This window comes from Coffea eugenioides, chromosome 6 (assembly GCF_003713205.1).
Source record: "Coffea eugenioides isolate CCC68of chromosome 6, Ceug_1.0, whole genome shotgun sequence".
NCBI lineage: Eukaryota > Viridiplantae > Streptophyta > Magnoliopsida > Gentianales > Rubiaceae > Coffea > Coffea eugenioides.
In genome coordinates this window covers 17,836,745-17,862,473 of record NC_040040.1, presented here as the reverse complement: position 1 = coordinate 17,862,473, position 25,729 = coordinate 17,836,745, and the positions used below count along the sequence as shown (strand labels likewise).

At 35.0% G+C, this 25,729-nt stretch overlaps 2 protein-coding genes across 2 annotated transcripts; one reads left to right on the top strand and one right to left on the bottom strand.

The window, feature by feature from the left end:
• The first annotated feature begins 540 nt into the window (after positions 1–540).
• Positions 541–10,773, top strand: LOC113774643 (calcium-transporting ATPase 4, plasma membrane-type-like). The gene is made up of 7 exons (XM_027319227.1): positions 541–1,052; positions 5,821–5,875; positions 5,985–7,987; positions 8,068–8,226; positions 8,849–9,020; positions 9,120–9,418; positions 9,654–10,773. Exons 1-7 carry the CDS (start codon positions 864–866, stop codon positions 9,951–9,953), a joined length of 3,177 nt encoding a protein of 1,058 aa, XP_027175028.1. The 5' UTR covers positions 541–863; the 3' UTR covers positions 9,954–10,773.
• A 3,698-nt stretch (positions 10,774–14,471) lies between these two features.
• LOC113774644 (UDP-URONIC ACID TRANSPORTER 1-like) lies at positions 14,472–19,242 on the bottom strand. The gene is made up of 4 exons (XM_027319228.1): positions 18,513–19,242; positions 16,527–16,630; positions 15,688–15,916; positions 14,472–14,875 (listed from the first exon to the last, which is right to left on the bottom strand). Exons 1-4 carry the CDS (start codon positions 18,978–18,980, stop codon positions 14,729–14,731), a joined length of 948 nt encoding a protein of 315 aa, XP_027175029.1. The 5' UTR covers positions 18,981–19,242; the 3' UTR covers positions 14,472–14,728.
• Between the last annotated feature and the right edge of the window lie 6,487 nt (positions 19,243–25,729).

The following is a 25,729-nucleotide window of genomic DNA, read 5'->3' as shown; positions in this document are numbered from 1 at the left end:
TAGGTATCAACGGTTATCAGTAATAATTATTTTGAACGATATGGTACTTTTTGAATAAAAAATATAATTTTACGTGAATTATTTATAAAATTTAACAACATACATATAATTATTACATATGAAATCCACGTGAATATTAATATCGTACTTTTATTGCAAGAATATACAAAATCTTTAAGTAAAATTACAAAATGTTAAAAAAAATGTTTCACTATTGTGTTCCGGCCCACTTCCCAACTATATATATATATATTTTTTGTAAGCAACGATACATGTGTATAATATACTCTATCCTAATCTAAGGAGGAGGGGGAGCCTAAGGAGGCTGTTGTAAGGGCTAGTAGGTATACAGAGCCAACTATACCAAGAGAGTGCTATAACACAACCCTCAGATTTTTTTCGCTGCCGTGAGGTTTGAACCCAACAGCCCAAGAGGAACTTAATCCCTCCCTGGTGGGTTTCCCCAACTATATATATGGGTTTCCCCAACTATATATATGGTATGCTCTTACAGAGACCAGGCCAAGAAAGACATCCAAAGAAGCCTCCGTCACTGCTCTGCTTCCAACCAGACCCCAAGAAACACACCTAGGGACACTAAAAAACCCCATCCCCAGCCTCCCTCCGTCACTGCTAGCAGTCTGTTTTGCTCGTGTACCTCTGCTCTTCAGTGACCAGCCCAAGAAAGACATCTAGACACAACAAAAAAACCTCCATCCCCAGCCGGACACTTCTCTCCGGTCCCCAACCATTCTCCAATTTTCCCGCTAGTGCAGGGGACTCCAATATTGAACATATCCTTCGAGTTTTCTCAATTTCTTTCCTTTTTTTTTTATTGGGTTTATTACAAGTAAGGTGAAAAAATGTCGATGAGGAATCTGTTAAACGTCGATTTAAAGGACTTCGAAATCCCGGCAAAACACCCGTCCGAGGAAGCTCAGAAAAACTGGAGAAATCTCGTCACTCTGGTCAGAAACAAACGACGCCGGTTTAGATACGGTCCCAACTTCGAGAAACGCACTGAAGCCAAAGAACGAATAGAAAAGCTCAGAGTATGTCTTCATCTCTCTCCCGTTCTTGCTCTGTTTTTTTTTTTTTTTTTTGAACTCTAAATTCTTTTTTCTTGAAGCATCAAGAGGTGACTCCACATGTTATTTATTCTCGCTAGGGAAAAAGTTACCTTATCTTATCATCTCGTAATCTTGGATTCGATTCAGCGACAAAAGCTGTCAATATGACTCTTTTGACAAACCCAAAGTTTCCTAAATTTGTTTTACGCCCTCAATATATATATATTTTTTTTGGTTCTCAATAAGAAACTCTACAGGGACAATAATGTGAAAAGTGAGTCAGGTCAAGCGGTAGAAAAATGTTCGGTGGAATTTAAGTAGTAGTTAAGAAAGTCAAAGCACCTTTGATGCAATTGAAGAATTTTGTTTGCCCATCTTTTAGATCCATAAATGGAAAAACGCGTATCGTCTGATATTGAAAAGCGTAAAACGCGTATCGTCTGATATTGAAAAGCGTGCTTGAAGATTTCAATCCTTGACTGCCACCCGGCAGATGCCTTATTATTCTGCCGCAACTGTAGCTGCTGAGTAATGAGCAACCGTTTTTCGGGTGGGATGGATGGACCCGCTACAATTATTATAGCTTTTGATTCAAAGATATTTATTATTAGTACAATAGTAACTCCTCTAAATTCTCCTTAATTCTTGGAAGATTTTTCCCAAAATTGAGACACATCTCAATCTGAATTTCAATTTTAACGAGTTTTGCTATATTAATATTTTATATAAAGTATGTTTGTATTCTTTGACCTTAGTATCTATTCCTTCCTTCCCATTTGAAAGTGTCCTGCTTTTTATTTTTTGGGTTTGTTATGTTACCAAAAATCAAAGTTATTTCTAATATCTTTTCTAGTAGTATCCCCACTTTTATTTATATTTCATATTAAATTTAAATTTTAAATTTTTGAAGGTAATTTTAAAAATAAATTTATTAACATTATCATCAACTCACTTGTTTTTAAAAAGAAAAAAAACAAATAATTTGGGACGGAGGGAGTAACTGATAATATATCATCGAAAATTTAAAAAAGTTTCGAGATTTTGAATTGAACTCGAGCCCGTAGTACGAGATTCAAAATTCTGACAACAATTTCATAGTAGAGGTGCTCAATTAAATTTTGACGGCAAAAGGAGTGTACGAGATGGAAATTCTTGGTTAGCATAGGGGCTTAAATTTTAGGGTTGATAAGATTGAGCTATCAACAACTTGTTGGATATTTCAGGGAGTCAGGTTGGTACAATCACATGATGCGACTGTAGAATTGTGGCCATAATTCCTACTGTTGTACAATATCAAGTTTGCCCCGAGATAAATCCCATAGCTGTAAAAATTCCTAATATGTTTAAAATTTACTATTAGGCAAATTTGGTGATAATTTCGTAAATCTGACTTCAGAAATCTTGGCTTTTATGATCAAGTCTTAGTGGCCCGCCGGCACCTGTTCACATGGCCTGCCATCATCTAACCCATTTTGTGTTATTTTATATAGAAATGGTATGGTAACGCTGTCGCTGATTTTTTTTTTAGTCAAACGGCAACATCATCTATTTCTATTCCCATTCTAGTTTATTTTAAAGGGGAGAGGCTTGACTGAGTCAATTGGTTCTACTCCTATTCTAAAGGGGGATTCAATTGAGTCAATTGAGCGAACTCACCGAACTAAACCATTATCAAACGAGTGTATGGTATGAATTTTTGGAGAAGCCATATATTTTTGGAGAAGACATAATAATAGGAAGCAAGATTTGAACCCTTAATCTCCCGTTTACCAAGACTTAAAAGTTTTTGACGGTTGCCAATAGCTTTTGGGCGGTTGGGTTGGAAAGATGCGTTGAATGTACTACTTGCTACATTTCTAAACAATAGATGGGATCTCTGGGTAGGAATAAATAATCCCACTTTTTTTATTTTTTAAGTCCTAGTGGTATAGTCCTGCAAAAACAAAAGCCTTATTGGTGGTACAGTCAATTTACTTTAAAATACAAAAATAATACAATAGTACATGGGGTCAATCAAGAAATGGGTCCCAGCCACTGGAGACTAATTTATTTTTGTACTTGATTAACCTTTATTTTGTCAAAGATGTTGTTGATTCCCCCCCCCCCCCCCCTCAGTCGAGGCAATAATCAAGTGTTCTGCTTTCCTACGTGGGGACCTGAGCGCAAAGCTCAAATACTCACCGTTAATAGATGGACCGACCCTTTTTGGGCGTGTGGATATGATCGTTATAGCTGTCCAATTCCTAGCCCTAACTATTACGCGAATCTTGAACTTGACAATGAAACCCTTTCCTTACTTTTGGTCGACTCCAGTGATTTTTCAAAATCAATTTCTTGGGTTTGATAGATGTCAAATTTCAAAAGCTATCTTAGATAATAACTTTGGTTCTTTAAATTTATTTTCACCATATCAATTTTGTTTTTTGTTATGGACTATTAATCAAAGCTGATCTCTCTCTCTCTTTTGGAGGTCCTTGTTCTTTTCATAAAATTGAGATTTATTGGGAAAAAAGTGGAGGAAGATTAAGAACTGTCTCTGGAGATTAAAAAAGTTGATATCAAATGGGATTCTTGAATACTTGCCGGTTACTCTACAGAAGCCAAGGTGAATGAAAAGGATATCTAAAGTGATATGTATCTTACCCTTTTGTGACGTCATCCTAATGTTTCCTAGTGTTCACAAGCAATATTGACTCCCAAGTGCAAAGAGACAGACTAGTAGTCGATTCTTTAGTTGATATCGTTGTTGGTTAGCAGTGTTATTGATATTGTTGGTTAGCAGTGTTTGGCAGCGGAAAGATTAGGTGGGGATGCTGCAATCACAATTATACATTTCAATATCGCATTTGATTGGAAAGGGTGGTAAGATATACGTCCAAGTCATTCTAAAGGAACAAGACAACAAATTTTTAAGTAGTGATAATCTATGAAACTTCCTAGCAACTTCTGCTGGACAATTACTTGTTCCTTACGGCATTCAAGGACACAAAAGCACATAACTATATTCAAGTACACAAAAGTACAGAACTATATTCAAGTACACAAAAGGACATAAATAAAATAATAGGTGAGAAACCAACTACCTCTGAAATAGTTGGCTACCACATGTCTTATAAGGTAGGAGGTCAAGGGTTCAAACCTTATTTCTCATCAAAGTTGCTACTTAATGTGGCTTCTCTTAGATCTATATGGGTACGTAATGCATTTGTATAGTCCGATGGTGGTTCAATTCCTACCGATTTCCTACGATCCTATTGGGTCACCCTCCTAAAATAGGTTAAAATAAGAGTAAGATGGTATAAATGATAACAATTGACCAAAAAAGAATAATAGGCGATAGAGATGGAAGGGGGACAAAATCATGGACAGTATTGTATTGATTCTTTGATTTGAAAGAGATATGGTCCCAATCCTTATTCTTCACTTAGCACAGCTAAAACTGGCAGTCTCGTCACCGTATCTTGGATCCATTTTATACTTAATCTTGGGTCGGGTGATGTCTAAATATGTTGCACCAAGCTTATGACTATGAAAAGAACAGAAAAAAAAAAAAGAAAAAAGATTATGTTTGCCTTCTCTGCCTTTGTTCAAATGTTTGTTTTTATTATAACTTCAGCACGACTTTCAAGTATGTAATCTTTCTCAAAAACTCATGCTCTAGAAAAATGAAAAATTTTATGGACAATAGTTTGTATATATGGAGAAGGAAGAAGATGAAGTTTACAAGTTCGTGCTCTCGGACGCTATCAGAATTTTGCATAAAAAGAATAAATGAACGAAAGACGTATGTTTTTTGCATTCACGTGTGTATTACTTCTGGGAATTAGAGCTGACATGAATTAAAAGAGTTAAGACTGAGAATTTTGTTTAAGCATATGAAGGAAGAAAATTTCACCCGAAGAAACAGTAAGTTCCCAAAAGCACTCTGACATATAGTGACAAAGAGTATTATAGGAGGAGAATATAAGATGTACTCTCAGTTTTGTTAATATTTCGGACCTTAGTAGTCGACTACTGGAGTAAATCATGGGATCAGTGGGTTACTTTTGACTGAAAGGTACAGAGTGCCTAGTTCTTCCAGATGAACATTAAGTTGGTTTGGTTTCTCATTTCCATAAGTACTACAAACTAGAGTAAATTCTGAAACTATGATGTATCTTTATCAGCGAGTCTGGATTTTCCTTTCTTTGGTTTATTCAATTCTTGAGTTGTAAATAATATTCAGCAATGTAAACAAATTGAACATCATGTAATTTGGGTTAAGAAAAAAATCCTTTGGTCTGAGGATATTCTCTACTCTGGAATTTGGAACCAGTATGTTACCAACTATTAAGGATTTACTCCACCCAGGATTTGGATTTCTTGTTTACTTGGAACTCTTCATGTCTGTAACCTAATGCTTTTGGTTAATTAACCAAAGTATTCACTTCTAGCAGCCAATGTAGAATTTTGGTAAAGTCTTGTTCACGAAATTATGAAGTGTTTTCGTTAATCGAGAAATGCTGTACTTGGGCTTGCTGCTCTTTTTTTTTTTTTTGCCGAACTTTTTCTCTTCAAATTGCGTCCCTTTTTGCGCCAAACTTTTTCTCCTTAAATTGCTGCTCTTTTTTCTGCCAAACTTTTTCTCTTCAAAAAATATTGAGTTCAGCAGCAGAATGTTCTTGAAAAGTTTCTATTCTCTTACATTAGCTTATGATTTCTGTCTTCATTTTTAGTACTTAATCAAGTGCTTTGTGTACCACCTTACCAGGAAAAGATACGGGTTGGTTTTGTGGCTTATAGGGCAGCACTCATATTTATTGACGGTACTATTCTGCTCAAATTATTGTTTGACTTAATTTAACTTCAAAATGGTCCAAGTTGATTATCTTTATGTTACTTTTGACTCGTGAAACTGTTTTCGTTTTTGTGCAGCTGCTGAACATGCAAAAGACAAGTTACCTCCAAAGAGAGAGGAAGACACCGTTGATGAAAATCTAGAAGCAGAACTCCAAAAGAACCTATCAGAAGACGCTAGAGTTGCAGGATTTCAAATTCACCCTGATGTACTTGCAACCATTGTTGGTGCATTTGAGATCAAGACCTTGAGAAAACTAAAAGGAGTTGAAGGACTTGCAATAAGATTAAATGTGTCTTTGAGTGAAGGCGTGAAATCAAATGACATTCCTCTCAGACAAAAGGTATATGGGTCCAACACTTACACTGAGAAACCTTCGAAAAGCTTTTGGATGTTCGTGTGGGAGGCTTTGCATGACTTAACACTTGTCATCCTTATGGTTTGTGCTGTGGTCTCCATAGGTGTTGGACTTGCGACCGAGGGGTGGCCAAAAGGCATGTATGATGGTCTAGGAATTATACTTAGTATCCTTTTAGTTGTTATTGTCACGGCTATGAGTGACTACAAGCAATCTTTGCAGTTCAAAGATTTGGACAGAGAAAAGAAAAAGATATTTATTCAGGTAACTAGAGATGGATCTAGGCAGAAAGTTTCCATTTATGACTTGGTTGTTGGTGATGTTGCTCATTTATCCATTGGAGACCAAGTTCCAGCTGATGGAGTTTTCGTGTCAGGATATAGCTTGTTGATTGATCAGTCAAGCTTGTCTGGTGAGAGTGTACCTATAAACGTACATGAAAAAAGACCTTTTCTTTTGGCGGGAACCAAAGTACAAGATGGGTCAGGAAAGATGCTTGTGTGTACTGTTGGCATGAGAACTGAGTGGGGTAAGTTGATGGAAACTTTGAATGAAAGTGGAGAAGATGAGACCCCATTACAGGTGAAGTTGAATGGTGTTGCCACAATTATAGGTAAAATAGGACTCGGATTTGCTGTGGTAACTTTTTTGGTGTTGCTAGTCAGATTTCTGGTGGAGAAAGGAATTCACCACGAATTCACGAAATGGTACTCTAGTGATGCCCTGACACTTTTAAATTATTTCGCAACAGCAGTAACTATTATTGTTGTTGCAGTTCCAGAAGGGCTACCCCTAGCTGTAACGTTGAGTCTTGCATTTGCAATGAAGAAGTTGATGGATGACAAGGCGCTAGTGAGACATCTTTCTGCATGTGAAACAATGGGTTCTGCTACTTGCATTTGCACAGATAAAACTGGCACGTTAACAACAAACCATATGGTTGTTAATAAGTTGTGGACATTTGGTAAAGATAAAGAGATACAAACAAATGGACAGATAGCTGCTATCAACTCACGGATATCTGGGCATGCATTAACTATTCTTTTGCAGGCAATATTTTATAATACAAGTGCTGAAGTAGTAACCGATAAAAATAAAAAGAAATCTATCTTGGGTACGCCCACGGAGTCAGCAATATTAGAATATGGAGTGCGCTTGGGTGGTGATTTTGATGATCAACGGCGAGATTCCAAGTTCTTGAAAGTTGAACCTTTCAATTCAGAAAAGAAAAAGATGTCTGTGTTGGTGGCCCTTCCAGGTGGCAACACACGAGCATTTTGTAAAGGTGCATCTGAAATAGTACTAAAAATGTGTGACAAGATTATTGATGGCAATGGTGAACCAATTGATTTGACCGAAGAGATAGCAGGCGCTGTTATGGATGTCATCAATGGATTTGCCTGTGAAGCTTTGCGTACGCTTTCTTTGGCTTTCAAGGACATCAGCAATGGTTATATTGAAAACGGCATTCCTGATAGTGGCTATACATTAATTGCAATAGTTGGAATTAAGGATCCTGTTCGCCCAGGGGTTGAGGATGCAGTAAAAACATGCTTAAAAGCAGGAATTATGGTGCGAATGGTTACTGGTGATAATATCAACACTGCTAAAGCCATAGCTAAAGAGTGTGGCATACTTACTGATGACGGGATTGCTATTGAGGGTCCAGAATTCCGCCGCAAATCTCCTGCTGAGATGAGGCAAATAATTCCTAATATTCAGGTCTGCTATCAATAGCTTTTATGAGTAGATACACATAATGTAGATTGCTGATATTCTTTGATAATTTATTTGTTATTTAGGTTATGGCTCGATCATCTCCAACAGACAAACATGTGCTAGTAAAGAATTTGAGAGGCATGTTTAGAGAGGTTGTGGCAGTTACTGGTGACGGGACTAATGATGCTCCTGCTCTGCATGAGGCAGACATTGGACTTGCTATGGGTATAGCTGGAACAGAGGTTTGTCAATACCTTTTTAACTTGGCTTTCAAGTAAATACATATTGACCATGACATCAGGCATTTAACTGTCACATGATGTTCTTGAAATCCTACCGAGAGCATTACATCAAGAATTTCCTATTTCACATACGACATCATTTACGTACAGGGTGCATTTGTGGTATCTCATACGTGCTTCATTTTGAATATTAGCTCTAATGTAGACTTTTTCCTTTGCACGGTCCATAATTTTCTAAAGATGTCATAAGGCAATACAACTCCAGCTTAGTATGAAAAGTCAAAAAACACATTGAAGTCTTTGTAATTGATCCAACGAATTGAATTCTGTGTTAATTTGCTATTTTGTATGTTAAACTACATTGCTCGTGTCTGAGTATATGAAATTTTATACCCAACTGAGTTCTTTAGAGTTTTCTTTGCTGGCCTCCAAGAAAATTTGAAAGACGGTAAGGTAAAATAGAAAATAAGTTGAAATAGTAATAAGTAATTCCAAACCTCATATATAGCAGATGTTCATTCACTCTCTGTTTTGAAAGTGATATGAGTCAAATTGCACGTCTTCTTTTGTAGTTCAATCCCTTTCTATTGTTTCTTATCATTGTCAAATTTATTCTCGTCAGGTTGCAAAGGAAAGTGCTGATGTGATTGTGATGGATGACAATTTTGCAACAATTGTGAATGTAGCTAAATGGGGACGCGCTGTCTATATTAACATTCAAAAATTTGTGCAGTTTCAATTAACTGTTAATGTTGTTGCTCTAATGATCAACTTTCTTTCTGCTTGCGTCTCAGGTTTTCCTCTCTCTTTCATTGATATATTCTAAGTAGGTGATATTTTTTATCTCATGCCCTTGTACCATGATCAGTATGCCCTTTTTCGGTGTATATCAGGGTCTGCTCCTCTTACTGCTGTGCAATTGCTCTGGGTCAACCTGATAATGGATACTTTAGGGGCACTGGCGCTGGCAACAGAACCACCCCATGAAGGACTAATGAACAGACCACCCGTGGGAAGGGATGTCGGTTTCATTACCAAGACCATGTGGAGGAATATTGCTGGGCAGAGTATTTATCAGTTGGCTGTCCTGCTCTCATTCAATTTTGTGGGGAAGCAAATCTTAGGACTCGAAGGTTCAGATGCTACAAGAATTCTTAATACTTTTATCTTCAACACCTTTGTGTTCTGCCAGGTATTCAGTTAACCTTTTCTATGACTTTGTGCAAAATTTTGCTTTAATGTGCATCTGCAGTCCTTATCATTTTTAAAATAGTTTATGAATGTGTACAAATGCAAGGAGAACTTATTTCTTTCCGGGCCAGGAATGTGGCAGAACTTGGTGTCAAAAATTTGTTTTCAAATGATTGTGAGCTAACTCTTCATCCTCAGCTAACACCTATACATTTTTTTTTTCTTTGTTCTTTTAGGTCTTCAATGAAATAAACAGCCGAGATATGGAGAAGATCAACGTTTTCCAAGGAATGTTTGGTAGTTGGATATTTCTTGGTATAATTGTCGCCACGGTTGTATTCCAAGTGATTATAGTTGAATTCCTGGGCACCTTTGCAAGCACAATTCCACTAAGCTGGCAGCTATGGTTACTAAGCATTTTAATCGGGGCAGTGAGTTTGCCGATTGCAGTTGTTCTAAAGTTCATCCCTGTTGAAGGAGAAACTAAGCACCATGATGGCTATGACCGAATCCCAGGTGGTCCAGACCAGGCGTAGAGGAGAGAAGAAACCCCTGCTTTTGCATCAGAGAGCCCGATGGAGAAAAAAGATGATTCACTTGTTCCACAATAACCACCACTGCAATTTACTGGATTACCAAGTTTTGCAAGTTTTATTTTTCAATAAAGAACAGTTCATTGCATAGGTTGAAGGTGGCGACTACAGGAACAGAAGATGCAACATTCTAACCTCCTTTCCCCACTTCGAGCTCTTAGAGAGCTGGTTTCTCGAAGGAAATGGTAAACTTCACCCCTTTTCCCTTTTACAGATCCAATTGTTGTCAGCAGTTACAGCTAGAAAAATTTTTATTTACGACACTCAGTATCACTTGATATTAATCTTGAATGTTAGCCACCTGATCCTCCTATAAGATGGCACTCAGAGGAGATCGAAAGATAGAAACTAGGTGCAAAGAAGGGGCTGAAATCGTTTTGCTTATTACATGGTTTTTGTGGGTGGTGTTTGGTGGGGGGGAGGGATGGTGGAGGATGTTCAAATTTTTGCTCCTATTTCATGAATGTGCAAAAGCTGGTTCCGCTATTAAGCTAAAGGCCTTTACTTCCTTCAGCTAGAGAGGCCAAAATGTTACTCCATTAGCCATCCTTCTCGATCGGTTTTCGACCTTGTCTATATGGTTTTGGTAGCTTGGCTCTGATTAATCATAGCAAAGCTGAGTTCCCAGTTGAGGGACGATTATACTAATGTGTGAAATTTTCCTCGTTTCTGCTGTATTGCCAAAAGTTAAAAGTAGTGAAACCTTCATTTTGTTGCTTGGATTTCAGACTCTTTCATGTTAATGATTCGAAAGTTTTAAACATTTCTTTCTTTTCTTCCAACTTCCATAAAGCTCGTAAAAGTTTTCCGAATATGTGATGGTGAAGTGGAAGTATGAGTGGCGCCAAAAACAAAATTAAATTAAATTGAGTAACAAATAGTGTGTTAGTTTTTGGGTGGAAGTATTTGAACAGAAATTCAGTTTCTTGTTATATATTTCAGTTGATTTAAAAGTGGGGATAATTTCACAAACCTCCCCTGAAATTTATGATAATTGCAGATAGTACCCCTTAGGTTTAAATAATTATAGAAACCTCCCTTAGAAAATACTACTGTAAAGCTCACTTTGCTGATGTAAGCAAAAAAATCCCCATTGAAAATCCTAAAACGCCCTTAGATGATTATCCTCTAGAAAAACAAAATTCCTTAGTAACATTAAATTCAAAATATTGCTCACATATTTTTATAAAGTTCTTTAGTAAATTTGTTCCAATTCGCTAAAAAAATGTTGTTACCTACTTGACCAACAAAATTAATTCAATAAGAATCTATGTGTGGAGGAAACTAACGTTTTTATTTACTCTAAAATCACTACTATATGGAGTAAGATTAGGTTTGGGTTTTGTGGGTGTCTATGATAAGATAGAAGTTTGTCACTCTTGTTTTTCTTTTTTCATTTTTTACTTTTTTCAAAGGATTTACTAAATTTAATTTACAATACATTAGTTCTCTTCAGGGTGCCTTTAAATTCAACATTGGATGAAGGTTATTTTTGTCATTTTAGACAATGAGGGGAGGTATGTGTAATTTTTTAAACTTGAAGGGTACTACCTAAAATTGTTATAAACCTCAGTGGGTGGTTTGGGAAATTATCCCTTAAAAGTAACAAGTGAAGAGATGGAGTTTTTTTTTGCCAAAATAACATTCTTGCTAGATAATATTCTTGATGTGATTCACTTTCAAATTTTATTCCCATAATGATATTATTGTTGTCATCTAGTTATCCTGATTGCCATTTTCTAAATGTATCAAACCTATTGCATATGTTTCTTCAAAAAATGAATTTTAAAAATACAAAAATTGCAACGAAAATTGTAAGCTATTACAAAAATTTCAAGGCTATCATATTTGTTTATGCTATCTTTCCTACTCCTTGAAAAGACAAGAAAATAATTTTCATTTGTCTTGAAATTATCAACTAGAGAAGAATATTTTTTAGATGTTGTTAATATAAATATTAGTTTCTTATAATTACGTTTGACAAAAGAAAGATATAGAAAGAAAAAATGCGGGAAGGCTTAGAGAGAAAATTGAAGAAGATATTAGATGGAAAGAGAAATGGAGGGTGTTTCTATCTCCATCTTGATACATATGCAGCCTAAGTGGCAAAAAAATAATTATAAAGGTAAGAAATTTTAAAATTAGGTTACTTTGGATATATGTTTTAGAAAAAGAGTTATTTTGGCAATAAACTCAAAGAGATGCGTGTCAACCAGTAATTATCCTCCTTTTGGGTTGGAAATATGTTGTAAAAGTAGAGCGACATCAAATTTGACAAACTAAAAAAACTAGTGTATGTCACCAAAACCAATATGACGCTTCTCAAAACCACTGTTTACAAAAGTTCATATGTAGTCATCTGGCAGAGAAGCTTGAAAAGAAACCGGTTTCCGGCGAATTTCTAAGAATATTGTCAAAATTGAAAAAGTTTAGAAAATTGGTGTTATGTGGGGAGTATTGGTGAATAAGGGGTCGCCGCAATTGTGAGGTGAGGCTACTGATAAAAAGAGTATTAATTTTCATTTATTTTGGTTCGATTTATTTTTTGAAAAAAAAAAAAACGCTTCGCCGCTCATTTATCTTGGTCATATTCATCGCCGCTCATCAGCTTTTGTCTTTATGTGTCGCCACCCATCAGATGAGCGGCGATACATTCTTGTTTTTTTTTTCGAAGCATTTTTCCTACCTTTTATTAGTTCATATATAATTTTTAATAAGTTATTTAATGTTTAATAAAAGGCAGCACGACCAATTAAATGTAACACTTTTCATCTGGAACAGTAAATAAGTTTTATGTAAATAATTTTATGTAACAGGTTTTCAAATAATTTTATGTAACACTTTAAATTATTTAATGTTCAGTCTAACACTTTTCAGATAATAATAACACTTTTCAAATTACAATGTAGCACTTTTCAAATTAAAATTATTAAATCATATTACTAAAATTCTATTATAAACCAAAATTATCAAAAATTTAAAATATGATATTAGAATAATGTTAAATTTATAAATTAAGATGATAATCGAGTATGCTATTAAATTACTAATTTTATTTACCTAAGTCATATTTTTAAAAACTGTCGCCGCAATCGAGATTTGCGGTTTTATTTTAAAAATATTCTTTTTCAGTTAAAAAAATTGATTTTTGCGCAAATCAAGCCTTCTCACTTTAAAAGAAAATATTTTGGCCGACAACGTCTATTGATCACAATGAAAAAAAAAAATTTTGACGCCGCAAATTTGATTTGCATCGTCGAGTAGGAAAAGTCAGCTTTTTAAACTATTAAAAAAAAATGAATGCCTCCTGTCCGTATGAGGCAAATAATTTGAGCCTCAAGTAAGAAAAGTCAAAAAGTAGTCCTGACGTCTCATATAGGAAAAGTCAAAAAGTACTCCTGACATCCTGTCAAGTCATCGTCAGGCTTGTCGGTGTCGGCAACCTTTTGCCGTTCATCAGATGATCGGCAAAGCGTTTTTTTTTTTTTTTTTTTTTAAAATACTGAACCAAAATAAATGAAAATTAAAACTCTTTTTACTAGTAGCCTCACCTCTCAATTGCAGCAACCCCTTATTCAGCAACCCTCCCCACGTAACCCCAATTTTCTGAACTTTTTTTCAATTTTAACAATAATATTCTTAGAAATTCGCCGTGGTTTTCCACAATTCTGCAACCAATGAGACAAGTTAATGGCAGCATAAACAGAAAAATACAGCACTCGGGTTCCTTTCAAAAAGGCAGCAGCAGTTGCAGGTCAGTCATTGCCTGCAAGAGCACAGGTTTCATCAATTGATGATGATTGTGCTCAAAATTGATGACAAGAAAAAGCCTGTTCACTTGGCCATGATCATAACAAAGGTTTCGAGAGCAGGGAGTGGAGGCCAGGATGATAGCTACAAGCAAAATCTTGCTGCATCAGAGGCTTGCACTACTCTTTAGAAGGTTCTATTGCATATTTAGAAAGGCACAAACATTATATCTGGCAAGTTAGGGATGAGCAAAGGAACACAGCCTTGTTCTGAAGTCAAGAAATCTTGCAAGTATATTATTTATTAATTAGCTGGAATGAGGAAACGATTTTTGAACTGGTAAGTAGCTCGAAAGGGTCGTGTTGGATGCCGCCATGGAAGAATTTAACGTCTTCGTCTCTGTCTGTTCCTTGGCCAGTTGAGCAAAAAATTCCCCTCTCTGCAGAAGCAGATTTAACAGCTTCCTTCACCATCTGAAACTGCATTGGATTAGGCTTTAGCCTCTTTCCTAGTTTTTCCATGAAGGATTTCCTCAATTCCTTTTGCATGTGAAAATCACCTCTCCGTTATGAAAAATCAGAGGGTAAGATTTCCTTATTGGCTCCAAAGAAGCATAATCATTTAACGGTCTAAAGCCCTTAGCGAAAAGCTTACATCCAAAGGCAGGGCAAGATGCGGAGGAGGACAAGCAATGGATCAAAGCTCCAAAAGTGCAGGCAGTTGAAGTAATTAGATAGGTACAGGCACAAAGTTATAGAGAAAAAACAAGTTGTTAATGTTCCTCTGAATAATGGCAAATGTATGGTATAATTCACTATATCATGTATGAATTTCTATGACAAAAAGGGTACAAAGAAATAATCTCTCCCTGACATTGTAAAGAATAAGTCCCAAATGTAGTAACTCTTGAACCTTCTCAGAGTATCAGAAGTATGAAGCCGCATTTGACAAGATATCTCCGGTGCACATCATTTGTATCTCCGCTTTGCTTCTCCATAAGCAACAACCCCCATAACAGTCATCGTATAGCCAGCAAGGCCAGTGAAGGTTACAGGATTGCGGAAAATAAGAATTGAGATAACCACTGCAACAGCGCCTTTCGCATTGCCTAATACCTGACAAAGTTCAGAAGATCATAATAGGACCAGAATAGCTGGAGCCATACATGCATGAACATTTGCTTCTTAGAGTCTGTGGCATAGATCCCCGAAAGACCATAGTCATTATGTTTTTAACACAGGAAGCAGGTACCCTGCAATTATGTCTTCTCATTTAACACAGTAATATTTACTTACTCAGTGGTAGCATCATTAACCCTACTTTGCCCCAGCCCCAGCGCAATATGCTTTTTCTTTTACAGTCCATGCCTCTTACTAAGCTGCTACAGAAGAAAGCATTTTGCCAACTTTCCAAGCAGCATCGATTGTCCAGTCTATGTTTTGTTTTCTTCTATTGGTTTTGAGCAGTTACTGCTTGAAAGTTATCGCAGTGTCACTTTATCATATGCTATAGAGTTAATGGCCTACCATGCCCCAGGAGATACAACCAGGTTTGCACCTACATAAGAAATTGAAAAACCCAAAACCAAAGCTGTTCCAATTTAATGAAACAACCATATGAAGGTTCAATAAAAGCACTAAATCAGCCCTAAGGAGCACCAGCCTCAAAAAAGTGAAGTGTCCATGGGGTAAGAGAATAAGAAAAGCTCAAGTAGAAAAGAAAGAAAAGCATGACTATTCATGACATTTATATCATGACATGGGTATTGAGGATTAGATGATTATGACAATATTATTTGGCCAAAACTCAAGCAAGATAAATATTCTTCCAGTAAATTTTATATCAAGTGCATCTACTAGACAAAGCAACCCCATCTACAAACTTGCACATCCATAGGCACACCCACAAAGAAATACACGAAACCAACCTGGAGCGTTAGTGCACTTGTATGCTTAGTCACCAAGAAATTGCATAGGTTGGCTCCATAGGCCATTGCGGAATTGAGCAAAAGAAGTATCGTCATGTATCTATGCTCTATCCCAAGTGATACTGTAACTTCCAAGACATTTGGCTCCATTATGATTGCTGCAGGCAATAAAACTACAAGAGCAATTGGGGACATATAAAGGAGCAAATTCATGGAGTTTAATTTCTCCCTGAAACAACAATGGATAAATGTATCAAAGTAAAATCAAAATATTAATTGAGGGCTGAAAAGTGCAATGCACAACTTGGACTAGAAATCAAAGCAGTATGCTCACAAATGGCAAACAATTTAAAGAAATCCACAGAAGAAATTTCAGATTTCCAGGTCCAACTAGTAGTTCTTCGGAGGATTTGCATAAATGTGAACCAATCTCTCACTGTACCAAACCATAGTGGGTACATGCGGAGACAAAATGTGCATTAACAGTTCCGGCACAATATGGAAGATGATTTTTAGTTGGTTTATGATTGAAAAGAGAGGAAACCAAAAATAAAATCAAAGACATGCATAGCATACAGTAACAAGTTGAAAATGAAGGCAAACAAGGAGAGCAAGAATTGCTTCCACAATAAGCATAAAGGTGTAATCTCATTGCAGCAAACTCCTTTTGTGGGAAGACTATGCTTACATGTCAATCTACATAGTTTTGCATATATTTCTCATTCAGGACAACACTTGCCTTTTGTTTTTCTCACAATATTAAGGAATTGTTAACCATTGTTTGCACATTGCCAACAAAAAGCTGGCAGGTGAAGTACCAAATGCAGCAAATGTCTTACCCTTCTGAAGAAAGAAGTACGCCTTGAAGAACAGACTTAAATGCTCTAGCAGCAGTTGCACCAATGCACATAATAAATCCAAATAAATGGAACATTGGCTCTCCCTGTAACCATATAGCATAGTTTTAGTTCCACAAATTCTGAAAACACGATCAACAAGTCACCAAATTCCAGTTTTAGAAGACAAAGAATTCGGTAGATCCTAATGTATTTTAGAACAGATTGGAAAATTTATAAAGAAAACTGATAGATCTATTTACTTGCTCTGTCATCCATTTCAATCGTGCTTAGGAGACATGTAATGGGTGATAAAGAAAGTATGTAGGACTTGAACCAGAATATTGACATAAAAATTGAGACAATAAAACAGCACAACTTATATGCCAGATACAAATGGAAAAGCACTTTTCATTAGCCATACCACTCTGGTTCTCAGCTTCAATCAGTATATAAGATATGAGGGAATATATATCCATCTTCACTAGTTGAATTTAAAGCATGACTCACGCACAGCACAAGACTGTTCCTAACGCATTGGCTCCTTTTTTTTTTAACCCCATTGTTTTTAGCTCTGTTCCATAACTATTCAGACCTGAAATGCCTCTTTAAATATGTATAATGCTGCACTTATTTCTTTCAAGTTTGAAACTTTTGCTTCAGCATTTTATTAGAAAATGAAGCATTTCTTTGGAGGTTTATTAGACAAATAAACCTTTGATATGTTCCCCACCAACAGGGAAAAACTTCATCTTGAGTGTGTAGGAAGTACCAAGGTTTTTGAAATACCCTATGGCCTGAGTGCAGTGCTTCAGACTCTAAACTTGCTTTTCGATCCCCTAATTCATTCTGACAGTTCACCCCAATCTTTCACCTACACTTTCGGATGTTGAACTTAGTCCTCAAGAATGATAACATGCATTTGACATTGACTTCCTTAAAGGTTCTTCTCATTCACATGCACAAGCAACACAACACAACCATGTGACATGACACTTACCACAACTAAAGGAAAGCTATCTTTGCTTCATTTCAAAGCCTCCCTCCAGCCCAAAAATTGATCCTAAGGAAAATGTACATATGCATGCAAAGTTGCAAATCTCAAGAAGCACTGCACATGATCCAATGAATCACACATATAATCAGCAAGTTGCATAAATATAAACTGAAGAAATGCCAGGCATGACCCAATGCTTGTACACATAACCAGAAACTACATAATCATAATCTCAAGAACGCAGTCACATGATCCAATACTTTTAGAACCTGAACGTGACCAGAAAATTTCTGATCACATAACTTTGAGTCAGATGCGTTCTTGATTCAATTTATTCATATAGAATTACCTAAACACGTTCACAAAGTTAAGTAAAACCTAGATAAAATCTTGTATTTCCACTCAATAATTATTAGCATTTAGCCTAGAAGTCCTCAGAAATAGTAGTATTCTAGACTTGCATAAACTTGTACTCTTAAAGAGTGCTGGCATACATCAGACATTGACTTTTTGAGGTCTCTAGTACTCCACATGCATAAGAAGCAAAATAATACAGCCTTCCAAGTCCACTAATTTAGTATTTGATTAAAGGCCCAAACCTTCTACAACGCAATGGGAAAAAAAAAGTAATCTTTATTTCAAATTGAAGAAACAAATGCCCGCAAAATAAGCAACTAATATACAGTAGCAAAACTAACAAAATCTCAGATCTGATCTTCCAATGTTAAATTGGCATCCACAGGAAACGACCTTAAAAACAAACAAACAAACAAACAATTTAAATAGCCGAAGTTGAGCTCCAGATCAGCAGCAAATCAACGAAATATACAAAACCCACCCAAAAGATCAAAATTTTTCTGCATTAGGAAAGCACAAATCACAGTGCAATTAATTCAGATAATTAAAAAAGAAAGATACCATGAAAATAAAATCCTTCAAAAATGGATCTTAAATGCCGAAAAAAAAAATATTAAAGCGAAAATTTAACATACCCCACTGGCAATGACAACCCCACCGACGACAGGAACAAGACAGAGATAGGTAATCCAAGCTTCCCTTTTGAGGGTCATGAGATAAGCAAACAAAGCTGTGAAAAACGGTGTCGTGGCACCCACAGCTTGATTGAACGACACTGGTAAATACTTGAGAGAAATGTTGCCACCCACAACAGAGGCACAAAACACAATGCTGAGAGTTGCAATTCTGAGGAATTGGGACATTGATTTGATCCTCTGAAATGGGACAATTTTCAAGAAAACAATGGAGACATAACTGAGGAGTGCACAGGCTGCCATGTGGCACATTGTCAGGAAGACTGGGAAGGCAAAATGATAATTTGAGAGCAAGAATTTGTTAAGGAGAATGACTCCTATGTTACTCGAGTACCATAGGATAATGAGTGTTGTAATGAATAAAGCTGGCTTCTTTGATGCTGCTGCTGAGGCTGATGATGATGACATTTTCTGATCTGGGCTGGGATTATTTTATCATATGAAATTCAAGGATTTCTTTTTTCCTCTCTTCTCGTATGGGGAAGGCGAAGGAGAAGATGGAGGTGGAAGCGGTGGAAGAGGTGAAAGTTTTCTCTTTTCTGGGCTTTTCTTTTTTTTTGGTGGGCAAATATTTCTAAGCTGCTATCACCCTGTTATTTTTGGCCTTGGTTTGGTATGCTGCCATTAAGGGGTGTATCCTCACAGTATCAATGTGATGGTGCCATGCGTAGGGGGTGCTGTTTGTGTTTTGTTGTGACTGAGCAACTGTTTGTGTGTTTTGTGTGTGATTTTATAGGTGTCATGTTGGGAGTGAAAAGTAGGATTTCTTTAAAAACAAAAAACAAAGGAGAAACCAAAACACTTCTTTTAATTGATTTGTCTAACGGGTGCTCTATTAAGATATATTTTAGGTATTATTTTTAAAAAATAAATATAAGAAGAGGTAGGCAAAATTATATATAAATGCAAGAGATGCAAATGATTGTTAATATATATATATATATATATATATATATATGGTAAGTTAGATAAATATAAAATATGTTACCGAGGGCTCTAAGAATACCCGTTAGAAAAATTCTTTTTTTATAATGTTTTTGCAATTTGCACTGTGGTCTGAAATAGGGATAGAGGGAAATCCAATTATCAAGTATGGGAAATCCAATTACCATTGAATTCAAATCCAAGGGACACCAAATCCTTATTGTACGAGTGAAATGAAACAATCTTGATTTTTTGCCTTTTCTTTTCCTTATACATAGTACAAATAACAGTAACAGGAACTAATTAATTTGGCAGATACTTTGTTGTTGATTTAATGCTCATTGTAATGCATTAACTACTCGCTTTCTTTGATACTGCACACGAGATATTATTGCATTTTAGAACTCCATCTCTATTTCATGGTAAAGCAAAGGAAATTACTTCATTATAGGAAGGGTTTTTTTAATGGTTGCCTTCATTACTACATTTAAAATCCACGTAACTTACCATGTATATATACATATTAATAATATTACCCTCCCTTGCATTAATATATTTTTTCGATTTAAGCTTTTCTATCTTTCCTTGTAGTTATTTATTTTCTCTAATTAATTTTATATTTTCAAAAATATGATGCCTGAAATATATCTTAACAGGTGCCCAATACCCTTATAACAAAATAAGTTTCTTCAAACAGTTTGTTAAAAAAAAAGTTCATGATATGTATTTTCTACCATTAATGCAAATCTCATGAATAAAATTATGATAATTATATTATATAAAAAAAAAGTATTTTTTTTATTCCCAGATAAGATGTACTTCAATTGCTAGACTTTTAGAAATATAAGATTAATTAGAGAAAATATAAGATTAATCCATAGCCTAATTCGTGCTCTTCAAGTCGTTTGAAATTTTAAATTCTACAATAAATTACAATAAAATTTTGAATAAACATCCAAAAAAAACTCAAAGGGCCTTTAATTGAACTCCTTCGTTGAACACTCCCCACCGGAAACTACATAATTTACCAAGAGAGACATTTGTGTCCTTTCACCAAATATAACTTTTTTTCTATTTCAAATTGCATCATTGCCGAAGTAAAATCAAAACAAGTAAAATTTTATGTGCCACTGATAGTAACAAAACTTGGACAAACCCATAATTCCGTAAGGCATATTACTAAACAAACATTGCAGGCCTCCATTAATTTAACCTTTCACTTCTTCATGCTCAAAGAAGATCCACCTCTTGTTTATTGGAATCTAGACTCGGCATCATCATGTTCTTAGTGGTCCAAATAAGTTTAATTTTAATTTGGATGAATAGGGATGATTGTGAAATATAAATGATAATTTTTAAAAAAATTATTATGTTTTTGCACGTTATTATCTTAGTGTGTGCTTCTATTTTTCTTAGTGCCTATATTTGTTGTTTTCTGGCCTACGATATACGGTGCAATTGATAATGACAATTATATAAGACATGGAGGAGCATACTTTGGTTTTGGTTGCAAATTGCAAACCTAAACCTTAACTTGACGGATTAATTTTTTATACACTGATAGTGTATACACGTTCACCATTAGATGCATGACACATAAATCGAATTTAAATTTGAAACTCAAATTTTGCATATGTGTTGCATATCCAATCGTGATAATGTATACAGATATAAGATTTTCTCTGACTTGAATTATTTAGCCAGAAAATTTGAAAAAAAAATGTTTCTGGCTCAATGCTCTTAGACTCTTAGAAATTTAGTCTCCAATCTTTTTAAATTGACAAAAAATTTGTTCCTTTGGTTAGAACAACATAGCACATGAGGACAATTGAGGGCTCCTAAAACTAGATTCTCATAAATACTTAGATGCCAAAATTTGATTTGTGAGAGATACAATTGAACAAGGAATAATATATACGAAACCAGAGATTTTAATTCTTCTTGAATTTAACCGTATCGAAATCCCAAATTCGAAGAACATAATTTGTGTTCTCACTATGCAACTTTTATAAGGATTGAGTAGAAAGAGCAATAATTGTCTCCTCTCTAATCTTGATTATTACCTCATTTGTGGTTCTGTCCATAGTCAAAACTCATATATCTAAAAATGACCAGTTCTATTGATCTGCGAAGGGGCTATTTAGTCTAATTGCAGAAAACTGGGGGCGAACCTAAACGAAGAGACATGAAATGGCCCATAACAACATAATGATTTGTAGGATTGAAGCATAAGAAAAACTTATCATAAGACCCTGCATTGTTTTTTCCACTTCTTTTTTTTTTATTTTTCAACTTTTGTAATAATGATGCACTTTTTCTTCATAGATAGGAATCAATTGAAGCAGAAACTCTCCACCCTTGTTTTAGGAACCATATGCTGCGATAGATAAGCGCAGCCTACTCAGACGAATAATGAGGTAAAGTTATTTTTCTTTTTCTTTTTCCAAATGAGGTAAAAGTTAGAAATGAATAAAATGTATATATTCCAGATTTTAATTTGTACTGTAATCTTTCTTCCGATCAACAACTTAGGGTTTGTTTGGTTCACAGACTGGATGAGATGGAATAATTCATTCTCGGATTATTAATTCTGGGTTACGTCATCCTGGGATTGATAATCCAAATTATCTAGTGTTTGGTTAGTTTAGATTGAATAGGATATATTAGAAAATAATCCTATCCTGTGTTTGGTTGGAGATAGGATTACCATTTTAATGACTAAAATGTCCCTTAATTTGTAGGATCATTTTAATAAAATAATTTAATAATTTATAACTTTTATTAAAATAAAGTAATTTAAAACTGTAGAATTATAAAGTAAATCAAGGTTTTGATATATAAAAATTTGCATGCACTCAAACTCATCCCATTTAGGCCCTTAAAAATAGGTTTTAACATATAGTTTTATTCCATTTTAAGAGTTTTAAATGAGTCAAGCTCAAGTCAATGTAGAAGACTTTTCTTTGAAGTAAGTTTGGGCTTATTGAAACACTTATTTGCAAAGCCCAATTGATAAGGTTATGTATTTATATAGAATTTGGTTGAGAAAATAAGGTTAGTAAGGGCAATTTAGTCCAAGATCAATATAGTCCTTTTATTATGATATAAATAGGGGTAAATTAGCTAAAAAATCAAATTAATTAATAGGACTAAATTTTTCAAAAAATTTAAAATAATGAAAATGGACAAAATAGTTCAAAAAATTTAATATAATTAGTAGGGGCAAACTAGTCCGTTTATTAATGTATTATTATGTAAGAGAATGGTTATATAATATTCAGTATAAATTTGTATCATTCATAAGGGTAAATTAGTTCAAATATTTTTATGTTGGTAGTAGGGGCAAATTAGTCAAAAAGCTTTAAATTAATTAGTAGGGGCAAATTAGTCCATTTATATTATATTATTGAATGACGGTAAAGTTATATAATTATAAGAGTATGAATTTATACTATTTGTAAGGATAAATTAGTTTAAATTTTTATTATCCTATCTTTTAGTTATTCCGGGATGACTAATACCACCTCCTCCATGGGATTTTTTTATCCCATGAATGAGGGATTAATTTGGTTAATTAGGATGTGTCATCCCATATGTAAAAAACAACCAAACATGAGATGACACAAGATAATTAATCCAATCATATGTCATCCTATGAACCAAATGGACCCTTAAGGAATTGGTCTCATTTACTCTGCACATTGATTTATAATTTTATATAACCCTAATCAGGATAATGAGCTTTTTCTTACAACTAACAAACTTGGCTTTTAAGTCTCCTAAATCTTTCTTTCTTGCAGTTGTGGACTTTTGCTCTCAGGTTGGCAAAGTCTCATTTCGTGAAGATCTCCATACTGTACTAAACTTTGCAAAGTTCGTCAAGGACCCAAAAGAACTTTTTTGTAAATACGAGGGAGCATTTTATAACTTTTCATATGTGAGGAACCAAAAAAGGACTTGTTACAAATGTGACACCAATTTTCCCCTGAATTAATTCAGTCCCATGAATTTGATTCTCCCCCAACTGAACTGCTAGACGTGAAATTTGAACTCTAGTACAAAATTCGAATTCTGAATTTGATTCTCCCCTAATTGATGGTTTGAATCATGAATTTGATTCTTTCTCAACAGCCAAACATGAAATTCGAACTCAAATATTGGTACAGAATTCGAATCTTGAATTTGATTCTCTCCCAATTGCCAGATATGGAATTTGAACCTAGGCATATAATTCGAATCTCGAATCTGATAACAGAAAAGATTCAATAGAAAGATTTTAAGAATCTTCCTCTAACCAATGGACCACCCAATGATTATTTGATTTCAGTTATCAAAAGTATTATTATTATTATTTTTTTTTTTTTTGCTGACGGAGTGAGTGTCCGAGTCAATTCTTACGGGGCCCGACTAATCCCACTCCGACTCGGGAGGAGAGGCCCCATCCCCCCGAACACGTTAATCACGGGATTCGAATTCTTGTGAGGAGGCTGGACAATGGTTTTAAGAAAGAAATCGTGACCAAACGAGCTGACCGCCTGACCCATGAGGGACAGTATTATTTGATTGCTTATTCGATTATATCAAGTTTTTCATTATATGTAGTGAATTCTTGTGCAAGTGTAAAGCGAAAAAGATTTTTCATACATTTTCAATGTGCACACACCCTCGACACAAGGGTTGGGAATGAATAATGATATCCATACCAATTGTTTTAATGACCCATAAGAATCCTTCCATAAGAGTGAAAAAGGAATACCTGCCCACAATCATTCCCTACTTGTGATTTGATTTTCATATTAATTATCTCATTAATAAACCCTATACTTTTTTTTTGGGGGGGTTGGGGAGAGGGGCGGGCGTACACTTCAAAATAATAATAATACAAATTGGCATTCTGATTCCCATTCCGCTCTCTATCCGGGCATGCGAACCGAACAGCCCTCATCTGTTTTCCACTGCCATGCTCAATTGGTCATTTTGGTCGGTACAGCACTACAGCTTTCCAAGAGCCAGTGGCTGGAATTTCATAATGGGTCATATCATTACATCGTATCGCGAATTTCCGTCAAATAAGATGGGCAATATGATTAAACTTCGTTAACATTAAAACGGTTTGTTTAGTGGTTATCCATTGACGGTTGTTAAGATATATTTCAAATACTAGACTTTTAAAAATGTAAAATTGATTTAAAAAATTATATAAATATAAGAAAAGATAATAATTATTAGCATACATATATCCAAAAGATTAGTTGAGTGAAATTTAAATATGTTAACAAATGTTATTGAACACCCGTTAAAAAATATCAAACTAAAATTAATGGTGAAAAAAAGTGGATGTGAATTTCCAAATAACACTCTATCTATAATTTAGTTGGGTTTGTCCCCTTCCTTATAGTATAGGAGTAGGAATAAATACATAAGTAAATGGTTGACGCTTGACAGAGAAAATTCCTGAATGACACTATTTATATCTTCCCTGTTTTCCTTGCGCAAACTACGATTATCTTTTGAGGTACCTCCGATCTACTTGAAAACGTTTTTGACAAAAATGGGTTGATGAAGAAAGGTGAAGACTTATAGGAAGAACTTTGAAATTTGGAGACTAAATAGAAAAGTTTTGATAAGGTAGCTGACATACCTAATAATCCTATATGACCAATTGCTAAACATGAAATTCAAACTCGAACCCTGCTGCCTAACAGTCAAACATGGTTGGAATTCTAAATTTGATTCTCTCCCAACTGCCAACATAGAATCTAAACCTTAGCACATAATTCGAATGTGAACCTGACAGCAAAAAACATTCAAGGGAAAGATTTTAAGAATCTTCCTCTAAGCAATGGACTACCCAATGGTTATTTGATTTTACTTATCAAAAGTATTATTTGATTGTTTATTTGATTATATCAAGTTTTTCATTATATGTAGTGTATTCATGTGCAAGTGTAAAAGCGAAAAAGATTTTTCATACCTTTTCTACGTGCACGCCCCCTCAACACAAGGGTTGAGAATGAATAATGCTACCCATACCAATTGTTTTAATGACCTATAATAATACTTCCATAAAAGTGAAAAAGTTAATACTTGCCTACAATCATTTCCTACTTGTGATTTGATTTTCATATTAAATCTAATTAATAAACCCCATACTAGTTGTTTTTTTTTCTTTTTTTTTTTTTGGAGTGGGGGGGATACACTTGCAAATAATAATAAGGGGAAAGAGTCCAATA

Bases quoted from the DNA above. Each gene is read 5' to 3' on its own strand.
- LOC113774643 (XM_027319227.1), top strand. From the start codon at position 864: ATGTCGATGAGGAATCTGTTAAACGTCGATTTAAAGGACTTCGAAATC. The intron at 8,227-8,848 runs GTTTGTCAATAC...TATTCTCGTCAG, and splicing joins TGGGTATAGCTGGAACAGAG to GTTGCAAAGGAAAGTGCTGA. The intron at 9,021-9,119 runs GTTTTCCTCTCT...GGTGTATATCAG, and splicing joins TCTTTCTGCTTGCGTCTCAG to GGTCTGCTCCTCTTACTGCT.
- LOC113774644 (XM_027319228.1), bottom strand. From the start codon at position 18,980: ATGTCATCATCATCAGCCTCAGCAGCAGCATCAAAGAAGCCAGCTTTA. The intron at 16,631-18,512 runs GTATGTTAAATT...ATATGGTTACAG, and splicing joins GGGTTGTCATTGCCAGTGGG to GGAGAGCCAATGTTCCATTT. The intron at 14,876-15,687 runs GTTGGTTTCGTG...GAACTTTGTCAG, and splicing joins CAAGTGCACTAACGCTCCAG to GTATTAGGCAATGCGAAAGG.